The sequence below is a fragment of the Drosophila erecta genome, unplaced genomic scaffold, assembly GCF_003286155.1.
Source record: "Drosophila erecta strain 14021-0224.00,06,07 unplaced genomic scaffold, DereRS2 tig00000000-arrow-pilon, whole genome shotgun sequence".
NCBI classification, from domain to species: Eukaryota; Metazoa; Arthropoda; class Insecta; order Diptera; family Drosophilidae; genus Drosophila; species Drosophila erecta.
Window position 1 is genome coordinate 10,291,504 of NW_020825194.1, and position 16,638 is coordinate 10,308,141.

Below are 16,638 nucleotides of genomic sequence, written 5' to 3' on the forward strand. Positions count from 1 at the left end.
TCGAGAAACAAGGGCATTTTCCTGGCTAATATTTTCCCCCAAAAAACCCAGCCGAATTGTGATATTTCCACTTGAGTTGTCCGAGTCAATTCAAGCATCATCAAATAATGTCTAGCCTGGGATCTGTTCCAGCCCACGACGAGTGTCAGGCGGACTTGATTAGTTCTTGGACATAGACCCTGCCTCCTCGGTTCCATTTTCCATTTCCCATTTCGCATTTTGCATTTTCCATGTCTCCAACCCCGTGGCCAAGTTTTGTGTATATATTTTCAGGGGTGTCCTTCAACTTTGGTCGATGGGAATTTGCATTTTTAATTCGCCTTTTGCCATTTTTGCATAATTCGATGTCAACGTGTGTCAGAGTGGCAAGTTTTGCTGTAGCCCGCTGTTGCCGTATTTATTTGCTGTTGTTGGCAAGCCCAAGCCTGTCAGCTGCTAGGGATCCTAGCCAAACTCGAACCATTCTATCCAAACCGACAAAACTTTTGCTCAGAAAGCCAACCCCAGCGAAATTGTCTTGTCAGTTAGCATTTGTCGCTGTCTAGCGGGAATATTTCAGGCAGTCGGGGGAATTAATATACAATTGCATAGCTGAAGGCGCATTTAAATAAAATAAACAACGAAGCGAAACTAAACAGGTCTCGCAAAACTTTTGTCACACTCATAAATATTCATAAATTCCATTTGCCGAGCAAATAACAAAGTAACAGTAGCATATTTTCCATTTGATTGCCCACGAAATATTCTAATTTTCTTTCGGTGTGTTCACAGCTCGCGGCCTTTGAGAATGGCAGTCAATTCTGGAGACGATGCCCACCTCTTAGATAAAACTCATTAAAGTGGAACTTCTGCAATGATAAGAGATAATAATAAACAAGACAACAAAGAAAATAAATGACAACCAGGATGGTTTACAAGTCACTTCCGTTCCGTTCCAAGCAGTTCCGCTGCTTCTACTGATTCTACTGCTGCTGCTGCTCCCTTTTTTTCCCCCATTGTTAATGAAGGCCGTTGTGTGATCTCTATCAAAGTTTTCCTCTCGGCTTTGATGATGTTTTCCTGCCCAGCCAGCGCCGCCCATCGGAAAAGTGTGGGCGTGTCGCAGCTGTGCGAGAAGCAACAACTAAATTAAAATTTACAGCACTTCAAATGGAAACGTGCCTGTTTTATTAAATCAATTTTTACGACGCGCTGGCCAAAGAAAATGGAAAATCCTGTTGTAAAAACTGTGTTTTCCCTTTTCGTTCGGCCAAGTTGTTGCTCCCGTTCCTCTTGTTGTTGTTTTCGAAATAAATTAGACATTTAATGATGACCGCAGGCTGTTTGTTGATTGCTCCCTGTCTTACGGCCAGACTGATGGAAAAGTTGCGCATTTTTACAGAGATTTATTTAATTTAATTGAAGTTTTATTGCCTTAGTCGGCGTTGCGGAAGAGATAGCAACTTAACTCAATTCTGAAGCGAACAAGGCTTTAAAGATATTTTGGTAAATACTGGTCTCCATTGGAGTCCTTATTTTACTTTATTCATTCTCCATTTTTATATCTCTTCTCTCTTGTCCTAATTGAATTAGACAAACATAAAATGCAGAAGATTACTTTCACTTGAGCGCCTTTAAAGCTTTCGACACTGCAAGAAAGAGAGGCATGGACCACAAGGAAAGAGAGAGAGACTATGTAGTAAATGGCAGCGTGGTCAACAGAGTGGAGTGCTGCGTTTTGCTAATGAAAATTACAACGGAAATCCAGGCTTTCCTTAATGCACTCGACAAATGCAAAACAATGACTGAGAAAGGACACGGCACATCAAGAGCGCAAAAGCACACACTTTTCGCATATGAATTTCAATTTGCAAACTTCTTAGGTACATGCACATGCCCAAGAGTCACATCCAAGGACAACAGCCCCAACTCGCACACACATACCCTAGGTATGTATGTACCCATCCACACACATTCAGGCCCATATCCTTACACCCACTTTAGAAGTCGTCTGTCTGTGTCAACAAATTGCAGCCAGTCAACAACCTTTTCGCCAAGTTTAAGGTAATAAGTTGAGCACAAAAAAAGTAAAGTTAAGGCAAAGTTAAAAAAGGAGCACATTGTCTACACTCGAAAAGAAAGCGGAAGAAAATTAAGAAAGGAAACCTGCTTTTGACAAACAGAACATCGAATACGCGTTGCAGTCTTGAAGAAAATTGTGATAAGGAATGACAAAAGAATTATAAATGGGAGAAATGGGTGAAGCAGAAACAAAAGCACTTTGTTTAATGTATATCAATTGTTGCATGAAAATTCAGTTGTCGCGGAAAATATGGAAATGTTTTAATTACGCTCACAATAAAATGGAAAAACCATTTTTTCAGGACTTTCGTTCAAAATTTGTTATATTACGATAAAATTTGTATTTATTACAGTGCCCAAGCCTACGAGAAAAACTATTCACATACGCGCACTTATCCTGCGAATTCCTGGAGGCCAAGATGCATATGCATAAGTTATGACTAAGTAAAGTTCAGGCACCCAACCAAGATGATGATGAAGTGACAGGACTTTAAGGAACTGGTTGTTCCGACTTGGCTTTAATTATTTTTAGCTGTCTGACTGCAAATCATATTAAAACTTTTCTCTTTTCGTGTTTGCCAGAGACAAAAGGCAAAGGAAAAAATTAAGAAACTTTGTGCGCCGCAAAATGAACTGTGCAAAGTGTGACCCCAAATCTCCATCCATATCCAGCTGGCCGTCTCTTTCCGCCAGCATATATCCCTCTTTGTCTCACTGGAGTCAGACAGAAGGAGTCTCGCATTAACAGGACGAGTCTGGCAGCAGGACTCTACACCTAATTATTATGCTATATGCGTGCGGGGCGCAAAGCAAACGCACAGACGGCCTTAGAAAGAGGCAGCCATATCCAGCGTGAAAGAGGTGGCACTATAACCTAGGAGAGAGAGTGGTGGAGCACATAATAATAAGTAGAAACCCAACTGGGAAAATGAAAATGAACATGGACCAGGACTTGGACTTGGACTTGGACTTGTGTCCTGGCCATTGTTGTTGCCACTCTTCTCTGTCCATTTCATCCGGCACTCCAATTCCCAGTTTGGGCTCTTCTCTATTCCCCAGCCACGCTTTTTCGATTTCAATACAAATAAAGAAATTGCCCGAAGAAAGCTAGAAATTGGCAATGGCAGCCACAGAAAAATTGAAGAACAGCGACGAGGGCTGCGGTGAAAACTGGAAAAACTTTTCCTTTCGGCCAGCACTTAAGACCCACAACGAGCTGATGAAGGAATCACAACAACAGCAACTCGAAATGCAATTAAGTCTGGTAGTCGGAAAAATCTCTGTTGGAAAGTCCGTGTCCAAAAGCCTCGGGTTCTACCACAAAAATTTCATGCGTTCTTCGGTCAGCTCAATAAAAATTGCGAAAAGGACTTGAGTTAATGCTGCACAGATAGACAGACGGAAAGAGATGGGAAGATAAATTCGCTCACCCGCTCTAACTGCATTCTGCACTCGCAGCAAGAGGTATTAAAAAGACACAAAAAAAAGAAGAAAAAAACCGACATCGAGGGTAAAAAGAATGAGTGAGAAAAATTATTATTTCACATTTAGCACGTAACGCACATAAATCCTTTTAAATAAACGTTTGGCACGTTTTTTGTAATATTCCTCGGTGCGCGGACTGCAACGTTGCCCAGGTCCTGCAAAAGTACGCAGGACTTTCCAGGTACAGGAGTCTGAGTCCGGGCAGACACTTAAGCCTTATCCTTGCCAGCACAACTCCGAGTTCTTTTAATTTCTTTCTTTTAGCAACGGGATGGAGAGCAAAAAGTTTGAATGTGTCAACGAGCCGAAGAACTAAATACTCTCTTAGAAGTCCTAAGGGCTATGGCATCTCTGATGAAAGACGTGTAATAAAATTCCCTAAAATACTGCTTACAATTCATGGACTAAACTGCCGAATTGGATTCTCATTAAAAGGACTTGTGTTGGAAATGTTTTGTGGAAGTAATGTTGCCTGCTGCTGAACATATTCACAATGCCCTCTAGTTAAGGCCGCAAATTACTTAAACTAGCAGCGAGGAATGAGCCAGGATCTGCAGCCAGCAAGGATTATGGCATCATTCACCATGGCGCATGCAAATGGGCACTGAAATTAATCACGGCGAGCGCCAAGGAGCTGACAGTCTGCAGCACCATGACCACCGGCATCCGTAAGTTGCTTTTTAATTGATCGGATTCGCGCGACGCGACGAGTACAACTCCTTGGAGGACAACTCCTTGGCTCGCCCCGTCTCCTTTCCTGCCACTAATTGCAGACGCTTTCGGTTCTGGCGGCTGCCTGGCACATTCATCATTTCGTTTTCGAGAAATAACTATAGCAAAATTCATAATCGAGCCAAGAGGCGGCGCAATGCAAATGCAAATGTTTTGCCAGTCCAGACAGTGGCAAAAGTTATCTTCTGCATTGCAGATAGAGCGAACATCCGCCCGAGTCCTGTGCCTTTACTTCACTTTTGCGAGATCCTAACGACTGACACGTGAGAAGTTTTTAACACGTACACGAAGCGAAGAGGCCACAGAAATTTACGAGTTGCTGCTGCTGCTGTTGCTGCTTCTCCTTCTTGGTGATTTATTTTCCCGGGTATGAATTTTCCTGAGCCGCCGCTTGTTTTTCTTATTATACATAGATATTTTTTTTTTGTTACTTTTTATTGCATTAATTTTTATCACTCTGTCCCAGTCTGTGGCTGTCTGAAGGTGCCACACAGGTAGCACGCGATAAGACTGGTCGCCGCCGCACACTTGAAAGCGGAAAACCGCAGGAGGAAAATTCTGCGAGGAGTGAAGGAATAAAACTGAAAGCCAGGGTACAGCACAAGAAGGAAATGCAAAAAATGACACGAAATCGTTAAGCGACAACCAGCAGCAACTTCGACTTGAACTCTGCACTCTGCCGCAGAGCTGACACTTGCAACTCCACCCCCTCATTTTCCATTTCCCTATATCTGCCCACACCACTTTTTTCCGGCGGCTCCTTGACTAACAAGCGTGCCCAGGCAACGGAAATACTTGCCCCCGTTCGCGGCAAGTGTTGCGGCGATAAGCAGAGCCACGCCTACTCAACCTCAGCCCCCGTCCCAACCAAAAAAAAAAAAAAAAAAAGGAAAAAAAAAGTACGACCCCTTTTACTTGGCTCGCACTTGAAACGATATGCAAATGTGCATGTGGCAACCCTCAGGGGCCAGGTAAACAAGCGACCCTCTCCAAAACTCTTTTCGTAACTCTTCAACATTCCCAAAAAAGTAACAATTTATGTAACGAACTACAGTGGCGGTCACATAACTAGCACAACTATTTGCCAACCCATACCCACCTAATGGAACAGTAATATAAATATTTCATTTGTTTTATATATGTATATGTATCTAATAAGTTTCCCATATGAGGACTTGCAGTTTCGACGTGAGATATGTACATGTACATATTTTTAACCACAACTGTGCAAAAAGAAATCTTTATCGATGGATTTTTAGAGGACCATCGATGACAGCGATACGACAGGGATACGGATTGTAGCTAGATATATTCGGGCAGATATGGATATGGATATGCACACGGATGATGATGAAGGGCTGTGCTCTGCATGAATTTCAATTTTCCCATAAGCAAAAAATGCGGGTAATTTGTGTGTGCGTGGATTTTTGCGATCGATTTTGTTTCCATCGCTTGTCACTCTTGTCACACAAAGGCAACTCTGGCATGCGTGTGTCCCCGTCCCGCTCTCCCTCACTTTCTCGCTCTCTCTTTCTCTCGGAGCCCTCACTCTTTCCCACACTCGTGGTTTTTCACAATTTTCCAGCCTGAGGAGGCAGGACATGCAGCTTTTTTTGCGGTTGATTTTAAATTGTCTGCCCAGAATTCGCCAGTGAAGGCAAAAAAGGCGAAAAACGAAAAGCCGTCATATGAAAAATGCATAATAAATGAGCTTGATTGCCGAATCGGCGGAAAAGGCGGCGGCTGTGGGCGTGGCAGCGACAGTTCAAACACGCCTTAAAGTTTTATCGCACGGCAACTTTCCCCGCACGGCGACTTTTACATTGATTGATTTCTGTCGTTGCGTCTTTACACAATTGTTATGGCCAAGTCGTTTAACTATCTAGGGGGCGTAGTCATTACAGAAATTGAGTTGTTTTAAATGCAAAGGGCGGAAACTGAAAAACAAACCATAAATGAGTCATAAAACTAGCGAATGAAACGAATGTCAACTGTCGCAAGTTTAATTTTTATGATAGATCGTAAAATATAGTTCCCCGAATAATAAATTCGAAGTGCTGGCCAAAATACAAATATAAATTCTAAAATGGCTTCCGATGTGCGCAGCTGTGAAACATATTTATACCCGTTACTCGTAAATAAAAGGATTCGTTTAATAGTATGTAACAGGCAGTATGTAACTGTCACGACCACAAGTTTAAAAAATTTTAAGTTTTTTTACGCAATTTCTACCCATATTCCAGAAAATGTTAAAATTTCTCGTTTGCACTTTCACTAGCTGAGTAACTCGACTATAGCATTCTATTTGGTTTTTTTATTTTTCTCTAAATGTTTCTGGAGCAATTCTCTAAAAATCTGCATTCAAAGTTAGAATTTTATTTTTTTTTTTAATTTTTTGTAATTTTTTCGTGTTATGATGTAGAAATTCAAAAAAATTAAAAAATGTCTCAGGGCTGAAGTTCAAAAGTCCATAACTCCACTTATCTTATTCGGAATTTGAAGTGGCATACCTCTAAATGTTTCTGGAGCAATTCTCTAATAATCTGCATTCAAATTTAGAATTTTATTTTTTTTTAAATTTTTTGTAATTTTTCTGATGTTATGATGTAGAAATTCAAAAATGTCCCAGGGCTGAAGTTCTAAAGTCCATAACTCAACTGACCTTAATCGGAATTTGAAGTGGCATACCTCTAAATGTTTCTGGAGCAATTCTCTAAAAATCTGCATTCAAATTTAGAATTTTATTTTTTTTTTAATTTTTTGTAATTTTTCTGATGTTATGATGTTGTAGAAATTCAAAAATGTCTCAAGACAGAAGTTCTGAAGTCCATAACTCAACTTATCTTAATCGGAATTTGAAGTGGAATACCTCTAAATGTTTCTGGAGCAATTCTCTAATAATCTGCATTCAAACGGGTATCTGATAGTCGGGGAACTCGACTATAGCATTCTATCTTGTTTTATATAAATTTATATTAGTGCTCTTTTGGACAAAACTAAGATCCCATTCATTTGGCGTAGAGTAAATAAAATCGAGTGCATGCAAACAAACCGAAATGTTTGTTCTAAGCACGGAAAACATTTCCACAATGTGTCGCTGGATTTTAAATGTTTAATGCGTTTCTAATTGTGCGGGAATGTACACACATGTGAGCAATTCGCCCACACTAATCTACATTGTATTATGCACGGCATTTATCACAAAGTTGAAATGATTTATTGTTTTCAAATTTAAATTTAGTCTCTCTTTCTGAATTATGCTAAGTGCTTTGGCATTAGGCAAACCAAAACATGGCTCAAAAACCGACAGAAAAAAACACGAAAAACCAAAAACAAAAACACATGAAAACAAATGCATTAAATTGCATTTAAAACTAATTAAAATTGTAGACAAGCACTTACGCTAACATTATTTATTATTGTTGTTGCTGCTGCTGCTGCTGCAGCTGCTTTTGTGGTGTGTTAAAAAGGTTTGTCGTAATGAGCTTACCTGCAATTAAAAGAACAAATATGGGCAAAAATGTAGTAAGCTGTTTTTCAAAAACTAAATTGCATTAAGGGCATTTGAGGTTCATTTAAATAAGGCATCATTTGTGCAGGCCCAACTCAATCAGGAGTCACTCAACCCAGCACTCCACACATCACACATTCCCCTCTGCCCGTTGGGGCACTCATTCATTTATTCATTCAACCGACTCGTTCAGTTAACTCTCTTATTCAGTGGTCCTGTCCACCTGCCTCAGGTAATTTGTTGCTCAGTGACCAACGAGGTAACAAAGGCCCAGAGACATAGAAACGCAATCCCATGTCGAGTCCTTGTGTCGTGTGCTCGCTGGCTGCTGCATCTTTTCCAATCCAAACCAAACCGAACCGAAGCGAAGCGAACCCTTTTTGTCTCTGTGCGTCCATAAAAAAGGAGCGGAGGAAAATTGAAATGACATCGAATGAAAATTCCCGTACGTGTCCCAAACAATATAACAGCCAAGACCGAAAACCATGCCCAGTCCCAGTCCCAGTCCCAGTCCCAATCCCAATCCCGATCCCGAGATCCATGGGGAGTAATCGCTCTTTCTCCGCTCGACGAGACAAAAAGGAAAATCTCTCATGTGGGAGGTACAAAAAAAAAAAAAAAAAAAAAAAAAAAAAAAAGAGGAAGGAGGAAAAAAAACCGAAGAAAAGTGTCCAAGTAATCGAGCAACTTCAATTTGCTGGCTATGGTGGAAAAATGAAAATTGTCAACCGAAGTTTCCTCGCCTTTTTTGTTCGCCCCTTATGATTCCATTTAGCGCCTGGCACGCCAATTACAATGACAATGAATAATTATTCAAGACCAAAGACCAAATCCCGGACAGGAATTTTAATGCACCAGCTGCTGCTCTCTATTTTGCCCGCCCCTCTTGCCGTGCCACACAAATTTTTCCGTTCCGTGCAAAATTTTAATGAAGTTCATCTCTAGCATTCCACCGACCAACGCGCCCTTTGTTGTGCAAATTGTCTTAGCCCTGGATTGGGGTATAATTCCAATTGCGAATGCAAATGCATTACCATTAACAAAAGACATTAATTACTTGGCTGAATGAAAAATGGTTGAGGGACTTTGGCTGCTGGCTGCTGGCATCGCTTCGCCGTTTAATTGCCAAACATTTTTGCACATATGCACAAATTAGTGTGACAATTGTTCGGCTGCGTTAATGATGATGACGATGATGATTATGAAGCTAGCGATGCTGCCATCGCCGCCATCGCTGCCATTCGATATTGCATTACAGCCAAAGCAATCCAATTCGAAAACCACCCAGCACCCAGCACCCATCACCCATCACGCAGCCAGCCCCACCCAATTGCAATCTGAAATCCCAAACCAAATCCCGTTGACAATTTTCGCCATTAGGTGGGCGATGACAGGAACCATCGGCATTATATCAATTACCCAACATATCACCCATTCAACCCCGAAAACGCGCAGCACCAATGCCATCGATTGTGTGGACTGGAGCTACTGAAATCGAGCATTGCAATTGATGAAATAATTTGCTGCACTGACATTTTTGGTTGCCATCGATACTGGGCCGAGTCAGGCCGAGTCAGGCCGGCCAGGCCGAAACAGATGCAGATGCAGATGGTAACAGAGTTGTGGATGTGATGGCAAATGCCAGGACTATTGCCACGCCCCCCCATTGTACATCAGCCACCACCGCTCACTGCTCATCTATCCTATGTGGCGTAACAGCTGCATCAATGATTTGATTTGATTTCCTTAGATAATTGCCAAACTGAAACATGTGCGAGAATTTCGGCCATCCGGAGGAGAGTGCCTGTCCCAAGGGTGATATTCGATGATGACGGCAACCACTAAGAATTAATCAGAGCGGAATATCAAATTGAGCATCCTAAATAATTTCATTCGCATATAGTTCGAAGCCCCCCAGAGAGTCCAAGTGTTGAAATGAAGGCATAGAGATTGGGATCAGATTCCGATTCGGGACTTAATAGCTGGATGATGGATGATTTCATTGGGTTGATTTACGCACATACTTGTATGTAGGGAGAATATACTGCTTTGTGTAAAACTAAGATACTGTTAGCATTTATAATAGTTATGTTTAAGCTTTAATGCATTTAAGTAACGAAGGACAATTTGGTGAAGGGCTTTATTTTATATAATTTTTTTGGCGCTATCATCAGGTTAATTCAAGTTCTTGGTTGAGTTGATGACCCAACCCAACTGTTTAACTCGTAAGCTTTCTGTGAAGACTTGCGCGTTTTTTACATTTTATATTATTTAGTTACAAATTTTGTCGTATTTTTGTATTACAAATTTCATGTTTTACGTATTTTTTTGTGTAATGTTTTTAGTGTTTTGTTTTATTTTGTGCTAGAAACCTATTCCAGTAAAAATCTTATGAATTGTGTAGCGATAATGTTTTCTTCCCTACACTATACAAAACTGCTATATATTTTTTTTAGATTTTAAACTGTTTTTTTTTTTTTGTGATTTTTATTGATTTTTGCACGCTTTGTATTTTTGTCTAATTTTTTTTAGCAATTGTCTTGCTGTGAAGCTTGTGAAAACAAGTTTAGCCGTTGTGGTACGCAAACATTTGAAACAGTTTGTTGCATTTTAGCAGATTTTTGTGCTTTTTTTGCGACCGACTTTGCGTTGAGATAGGCGTGTGGTTATTTATATGGTCATTTCACGTTAAGTGATTTGAAAATCAGCTATTTTCCTACTGTGCTTGTATAATTAGCCAACGTCAAATTTAAATCGGTTGAAAAGCGTCCGGCAACTACTACAAAAAACTTCCGTTCACAACCATTCAATTTTTTTTTTAAATCCTGATTAGCGCGTATATAAAAATATTTCTTTTCTTTTTGAGTGTGTATTGAATGTGCAGAGTGTTTTTTCGTTTTGGTGAGAGTTTTTCAAGCAATTGGTGGCTGGTTGGCCACAGGATTATCCTTGGATCGCATCTGACTGCCGTTGCCAATACTTGCATTGTTTGCATCATAGTTATTGTAATTGCTTACTGCCTGGGTATCTGGTTTGTTGTTGATATCATCCCAAATGGCTGTTGTTGCTTTGTCCACCATTAGTTTTGATGGACGTGGCGATGGCATCGTGCTGTTGGACCTGGAGGAGCCTCGATTCGGTAGCAAACGGTGATGCTGACCCTCGTAGAGTTCGACCTCTGAGTCCACCGATGGCTGCTGCATCATTATTGTGGGTCCATCGTAGTCCTCGAATATGGCACTGAGATTCCTCGTCGACTCCAGCCTTCTGTAGCTGGCCACAAAGATGGCTTTGATCCGCTCAAATGTATCCGTATCGTACACCGACCGAGCTGTATTCGTCTGATCGAAGGGCTCTTCGATGCACAGCTCGTTCCACTGGTGTATGTCGTTTTTGGGTGCAGTGGCTGCCCGGCATACCTCAATGGGCAGAACACCACCCACACGGATCGAGATGGCATACTTTCCGTACTCAAAGACACTGTAGTAGTGCAGGAAGTTCAACAGCAACTCACCCAGGGATTGGCTGTTCTCCGACTGATACGGAGCCATCACCTCGTTCATGTCCACATATCCGAAGTCGTTGGGCTGCAGCAGACCAAACTTATCCGGATATAGCTTGTGCAGACATGGAAGCACAGGTGGAGTTGCTCCAGCCTGCAGGAAGTGAATGACCATTAGCATGAGCGAGTAGCTCGATATGGTCATGTTCTTGGCATTGTTGATGTTGTGATACTGGGCCCACTGCTTCACGGTTAAGGCCATCGGACGAACTCGCCACTCCAGCTGGGAATAGCAGTACAGGAGATGGGTGTTCCTGATCCCAACGGAGTTATTAAAGTTTATGTCCACCTCCACTTTATGGCATCGGTCGGTGAATCGCAGTATGGGCACCCGTGCTTCGATCAAATTGAAATCCTGGAAGATATCCGTGCGGCTCAGTAGCGCCTTCATAACTTGCAAATGATAGACGGCCTCCATGCGGGGATCAATGTTCGGATTTGTGCAGGCCAGCATGCAAATATCCATGTCTGAGCACTTGGAACCAAAGTATGAAATGGATGAGCCCACCAAATAAAGCCCATATCTTGGATAGTTTTTCTGTAGATCGTAAATTAACGGAAAACTATAGCTTTTTACTAAATATTCCCAACTAAACTCACCATGGCCACTGTGTAAATGGCACGCCACAGTCGCATTTTGGTCTTGTAAACATGACGTGTCTGCTGAGACTCGAGGAACTTCTTCCATATGGACAGGGACAAGGGCTCCCATTTGTTCTTGCAACCCATTAGTTTCGGTGGACGTCTCATTTCCACCAACTTGGTTCGGAGTAAAAAGCGATCTGCTGGCGTGTAACCAAAGAATTCCCGCCAATAACGATTGTGAACCACTAAGGGCAGCTCATCATCATCGTGATCTTCTGGCTTTGGGGATTAGGATAAGATTGTGGAATGAACAAATTAGGCCGATTTCAAGCCTTCTTCGGCAACCGAATATATTTGAGGGGACTGAACACTAATTTCCTCAGAAAAATGAAATGTTTATAGGTACGATTTTATTTCGTAAATCTTATAAAAGCTATCAGACAAACGAACGCAAATGAAGTAGGAAATTCGCCCCATGAGAGGTATAGAAATTTATCGATTATTTTAGAGTTGACCTACCATTGTAATATTGGACTTGGATGCCATTACACTCTTGCTGGAACTGGCAGATGGACTGCAGGAGAGATTCGAGGCCATCGAGATGTTGTCAGGCTCTTCGGTTATCTCCTTCAAGGGTATATTTTTACCACTTGCAATGGCATCCGGCTGACTCTGGTCTAACTTAAAGACCAAATTTTCAGAGTGTTGATTCAGCATATCGCCGCAGCAGCTTAATCCTCTTGGACTGAGCTGCGAATGGTAAGGATAATGCGACTGATGATATTGCCTGTGGGATCTGTAGCCATTGGTTTGGGGACTCTTTCTGTCCAGCTCCTTGAGATTATGCATATCACCGTAGGGCACCAGATTGGGGCCACTAAGATCGGGCTCCTCGGCTCCGGTGGCCAGTGCTAGACAACTGACCATTATATCGCGCACCACCGAGACGACGGAGGCATCGCTTAGTTCACTTTCGGAATCATCGCTCTCCACACTGGGAGAAAAACTTGTGAGGGAGTGATTATCATCGCCATCGACCTCGGAATTCGGATGCGATAGCAGACACGATTGAGCGTCCAGTTCGGAGGTGTCCTGCTTGATACCGGGCGGCTCCAGGTCGGAGGATAAGCTGCCATTGGCTGGATCCAGACCCAAGTCAGCATATTCCTGACGCTGATCAAAGTCCGAGTCCAGCGGCTGCTCGCCCTCCAAAGTGGCGCTGCGGGCTGTGACCGTAGCTGGTGCTGCTGCTCCTGCTGCTGCTCCTCCTCCTCCTCCTCCACCTCCTGCTACTGCTGCTGCTCCAGCAGGCGCTCCGGTTGCTTCTGGTACTGGTGGTTTTCCTGCTGCTAGTCCCACAGCCGGTGCTCCCGATGCATAAACCATATAGGGTCCAGATTGGTAGACGAAAGCATCCATGTGCCGCGATTGGTAGTAACGAGATTGCTGTCTACCGGAAGTTTGTCCTTGATAGGCATTTGCTCCTTGGAACTTCGAAACTCTTCGCACTGTTGATTGCGGTTGCTGCGGTGGCTGGTAGTTACTTATTGGAACGGACGTGGTCGCCGCCTTTTGCTCAGATGGCTCCGGTGCAGTATAACGCATCCGGTTTCTATAAGTGCGATGTGGATGCTTGATTGGTGAAATTGAGGTGTTCGAGCTGGGTCGCTTGTTCAGCTGGGACTTCGAGGATGAATTGGATAGGGATCCGGAGGAGTTTGATGTGTGCTCATTTCCAACCGAATTCTTGCCTCCCCTTTTGGCATTGTGACGATTTCTGGGATTGTTTTGTGTCGTACCCTCTTGATTGTTGCCACTGGTTGCCACATTCTGATCGCTGGAGCTTGCTGCTCCAGTTGCAGCTACACTTGCGGCCACTTCTGCTGCGGTTGCTGGTCCTCCGGCCACAGCACCTCCTTGAAAACTACGGACATTTGCCACAAAGGGTGCTTTAAACCTGGGACCGCCACCCCCCATTCCACCGGCGATGCTGTTGTAAAAGGTCTTTGAGTCCCTGTGTAGCAAAGCTGATGCCGCTGCTGTGGGCACCCCTTGTGGTCCACGGTGGGTTCCTGGTCTTCCATAACGCCACGGGCTGGTCACCTGAGGAGCGTTTCCAAGTGTAGCAGGCGCTTCCTCGCTATTTTCCGTTCCCACTGCTGGTTGAGCCAGTATATGTGGCTGTTGGGTCACCTGGCGACTAGTTCGCGCCAATCCCGACACCGCAGCTGCATTTATTCCCCCTGCAGACTGATTGTAGTAGCCCGGGTATATTATTCGATGTCCATACGGATGCTCAAAGCCCACCGGCATCACGGGTATTCCATATGGCGGCGAGTATGCCTGATTGTATGGATAATTTCTATCAAACTGCCAAACTGCGTTTTCCGCGTGCCACAAACGCCGCTGCGGTCCAGTGGGCAGATATCCCTGGTATATGAACTGGGTAGCTGGTAAGCTGCCCGCTGCTGGCAAGCCACTGGATGCAACTGGACTGGTCATTGGTTCGGCTCCCGATCCTGGTGAGCCAATTGGCGTTGTGACTGTGGTGGGTGTCGTAGATACTGTTGTCGTGGTTCCGTTGGAGCCTCCAGCAGATCCTGAGTAGCGAATGCCTGGCGAACGTGGTGGCGTTACGCCCATGGTGGTCAGCAAGGGCATGTGAGTGGTTAGTAGGGGGGCGGTGGTTCTTACGGTGCGAGGGGTTATCGATGCGGGCGTTGGTATATTCAGTGTTATGCCGGCCATGCCACTACCGATCTCGTAAAGAAACTCCATGGAGTACTTGTAGCCACCCGGTGGGCGGGGGCAGGTGTGCACCACTGTCGTTTTGCATTGCCTGCGTGGTTTTGGGGCACCATGCTCCAAGTCATCTGCCCCATTCCTTCCAGAATCTTCGATTTCCAGTGCTATGGGAGCCACACTTGGAGCTGGTTCCATTGGTACTTCTGCCGGCGCTATGGTCTTCGTGGTGATGTTCATGGTGTTGGTTGTTGCCGGTGACGCTGTGGTGTTTGTGGAATTGCTAATGGCCGTCGTTGTTGCTGCTGCTGCTGCCGTGGCACTCGAGGATGCCGCCGCTGCCATTGCCATAGCAGTGGACATTGCTACCGATACGGCCTAGTCACGATCCAAACGACATATATCTATATATATGTGCGTACGCAAACGCAGATTGCTAAAGAATATGGTGTGTGTCCGGTACCTCAATCTGTCACTCCTAGTAAGCAAAGAGTTGACAGCAAACTGAAGGCCAGACAAGAAGGCTCGATTTTACGGGGCACTACGGTGGGTAACTGGAAACGGGAGCTCTGGAAAAGCCAGAGAGCCACATGAATGAATATAATTTACATGAGTGGTCGCTGTTCTCATACCTTAATGTGCCGTTTTTAAAGGCTTCATTATGTTTTTATTGCTGGGCTTTTTCGATAATTTCTTCTTGCTTCCACAATTTTGGTATTCGAGTAGCTAAAATTCGCTTATTTCGTGGTCTGTTGTTAGAAAAATATCCACGTTTTGAGATGGCAACCACAGTCGGTACAGAAATTTTACACAATTTTCACTAGGTTTGTTAACGATTCATACAAGTAAAAAAATGTGCTTGTCATTTATGTTAATGCGATGGGAATCTGGCCAGTAGTATTGGTAAGTGCCCCTAATGTCACACTGCAAACCGATTGTTTTCTAGTGTTGGGCAAAAAAATAAAAAGTAATAACAAGTGGCACACTTATTGAACACTTTCGCTTCAAAGGGTTTTTTATTTGGTCCGGGTTTTGAGGATTCACACTCTTCCTTTCCGGGTGGCAATCCTTTCAACTTTCTCCACTCACCACTTGATCTAAATTTCCCTTACAACGCATTGACTAAAACAAAGAGGCTTTCGCAAAAAGCTGACACATTTCTAAAAAACCAAGGAGAAAATAAAAAGAGAAAATCTGCGCCATCCACTTAACATAGTTCCATTCAAAGCTTGGCTCAGACTCCTTTTCCGTCCCGCCTCCATTGTCTTCATATTACGTTTACAATTTGATTTGCTTATGTAAATTATGAAGATTGCCCACAAAAAGCAACCGCAGCGCCAAGGATTCAAAAATTCAATTCGATTTGCCGGCTCAGCCGAAAAAATGCAACCGAAAGAAGGAGAAGATGATGATAAAATTGCGTTCTTCTGTAATTTGAAACAAATCAAATTTATTACCCCAGACGCAGACGCAGCGGCGCCATTGGCAATTTTCGGATGCGGCCAGATGCGGTGAGCATATGAAATGAGCCCATGGAAGAGGGGGTTGAATGGAATTGGTTTAGTCTACGTGCATATTCAGATACGGGCCCGAACGCTCACATATTCTAATTAGATTTATAACGCAACAATAACTGTGCTGCCCCTTTTCCTGGGCCAGATTTTCAAATTTAAAACTTTCCATGAATTATGGTCAGTGGCAGAACAATGGGGTGCGGCAGATGCACTTAGAAAACAGTTTATATCGATTGAAAAATGTACCTAATATATGTTTGGCCATAAAATAGAAACAAACAACTATTCTGCATTAGCAGCACTGCGATTCTCACAGTGTATATAGTCAAGTGAAGAGATAAACCAACAAAGATTGGTCTCTGCCATAAAATTCTACGTGGAATTCGGTTGAGTCATGCCATATTAGGGCGACTAGCGCCCTCCGCCTCATAAAATATCCTTCTCAT

At 43.3% G+C, this 16,638-nt stretch overlaps 2 protein-coding genes across 5 annotated transcripts in view; both read right to left on the minus strand.

Annotated features, from left to right (window-relative positions):
• LOC6555283 (sterile alpha motif domain-containing protein 5) overlaps positions 1-16,638 on the minus strand; it is a 158,721-nt gene that overhangs the window by 64,002 nt on the left and 78,081 nt on the right. The gene's annotated exons all lie outside the window — the stretch shown is intronic.
• On the minus strand, positions 10,656-15,528 carry LOC6555295 (poly(A) RNA polymerase gld-2 homolog A). Its single transcript, XM_001982280.3, has 4 exons — positions 15,311-15,528; positions 12,456-15,247; positions 11,952-12,215; positions 10,656-11,889 (listed from the first exon to the last, which is right to left on the minus strand). The coding sequence occupies exons 2-4, from the start codon at positions 15,039-15,041 to the stop codon at positions 10,702-10,704; spliced, it is 4,038 nt and encodes a 1,345-aa protein (XP_001982316.1). The 5' UTR covers positions 15,042-15,247; positions 15,311-15,528; the 3' UTR covers positions 10,656-10,701.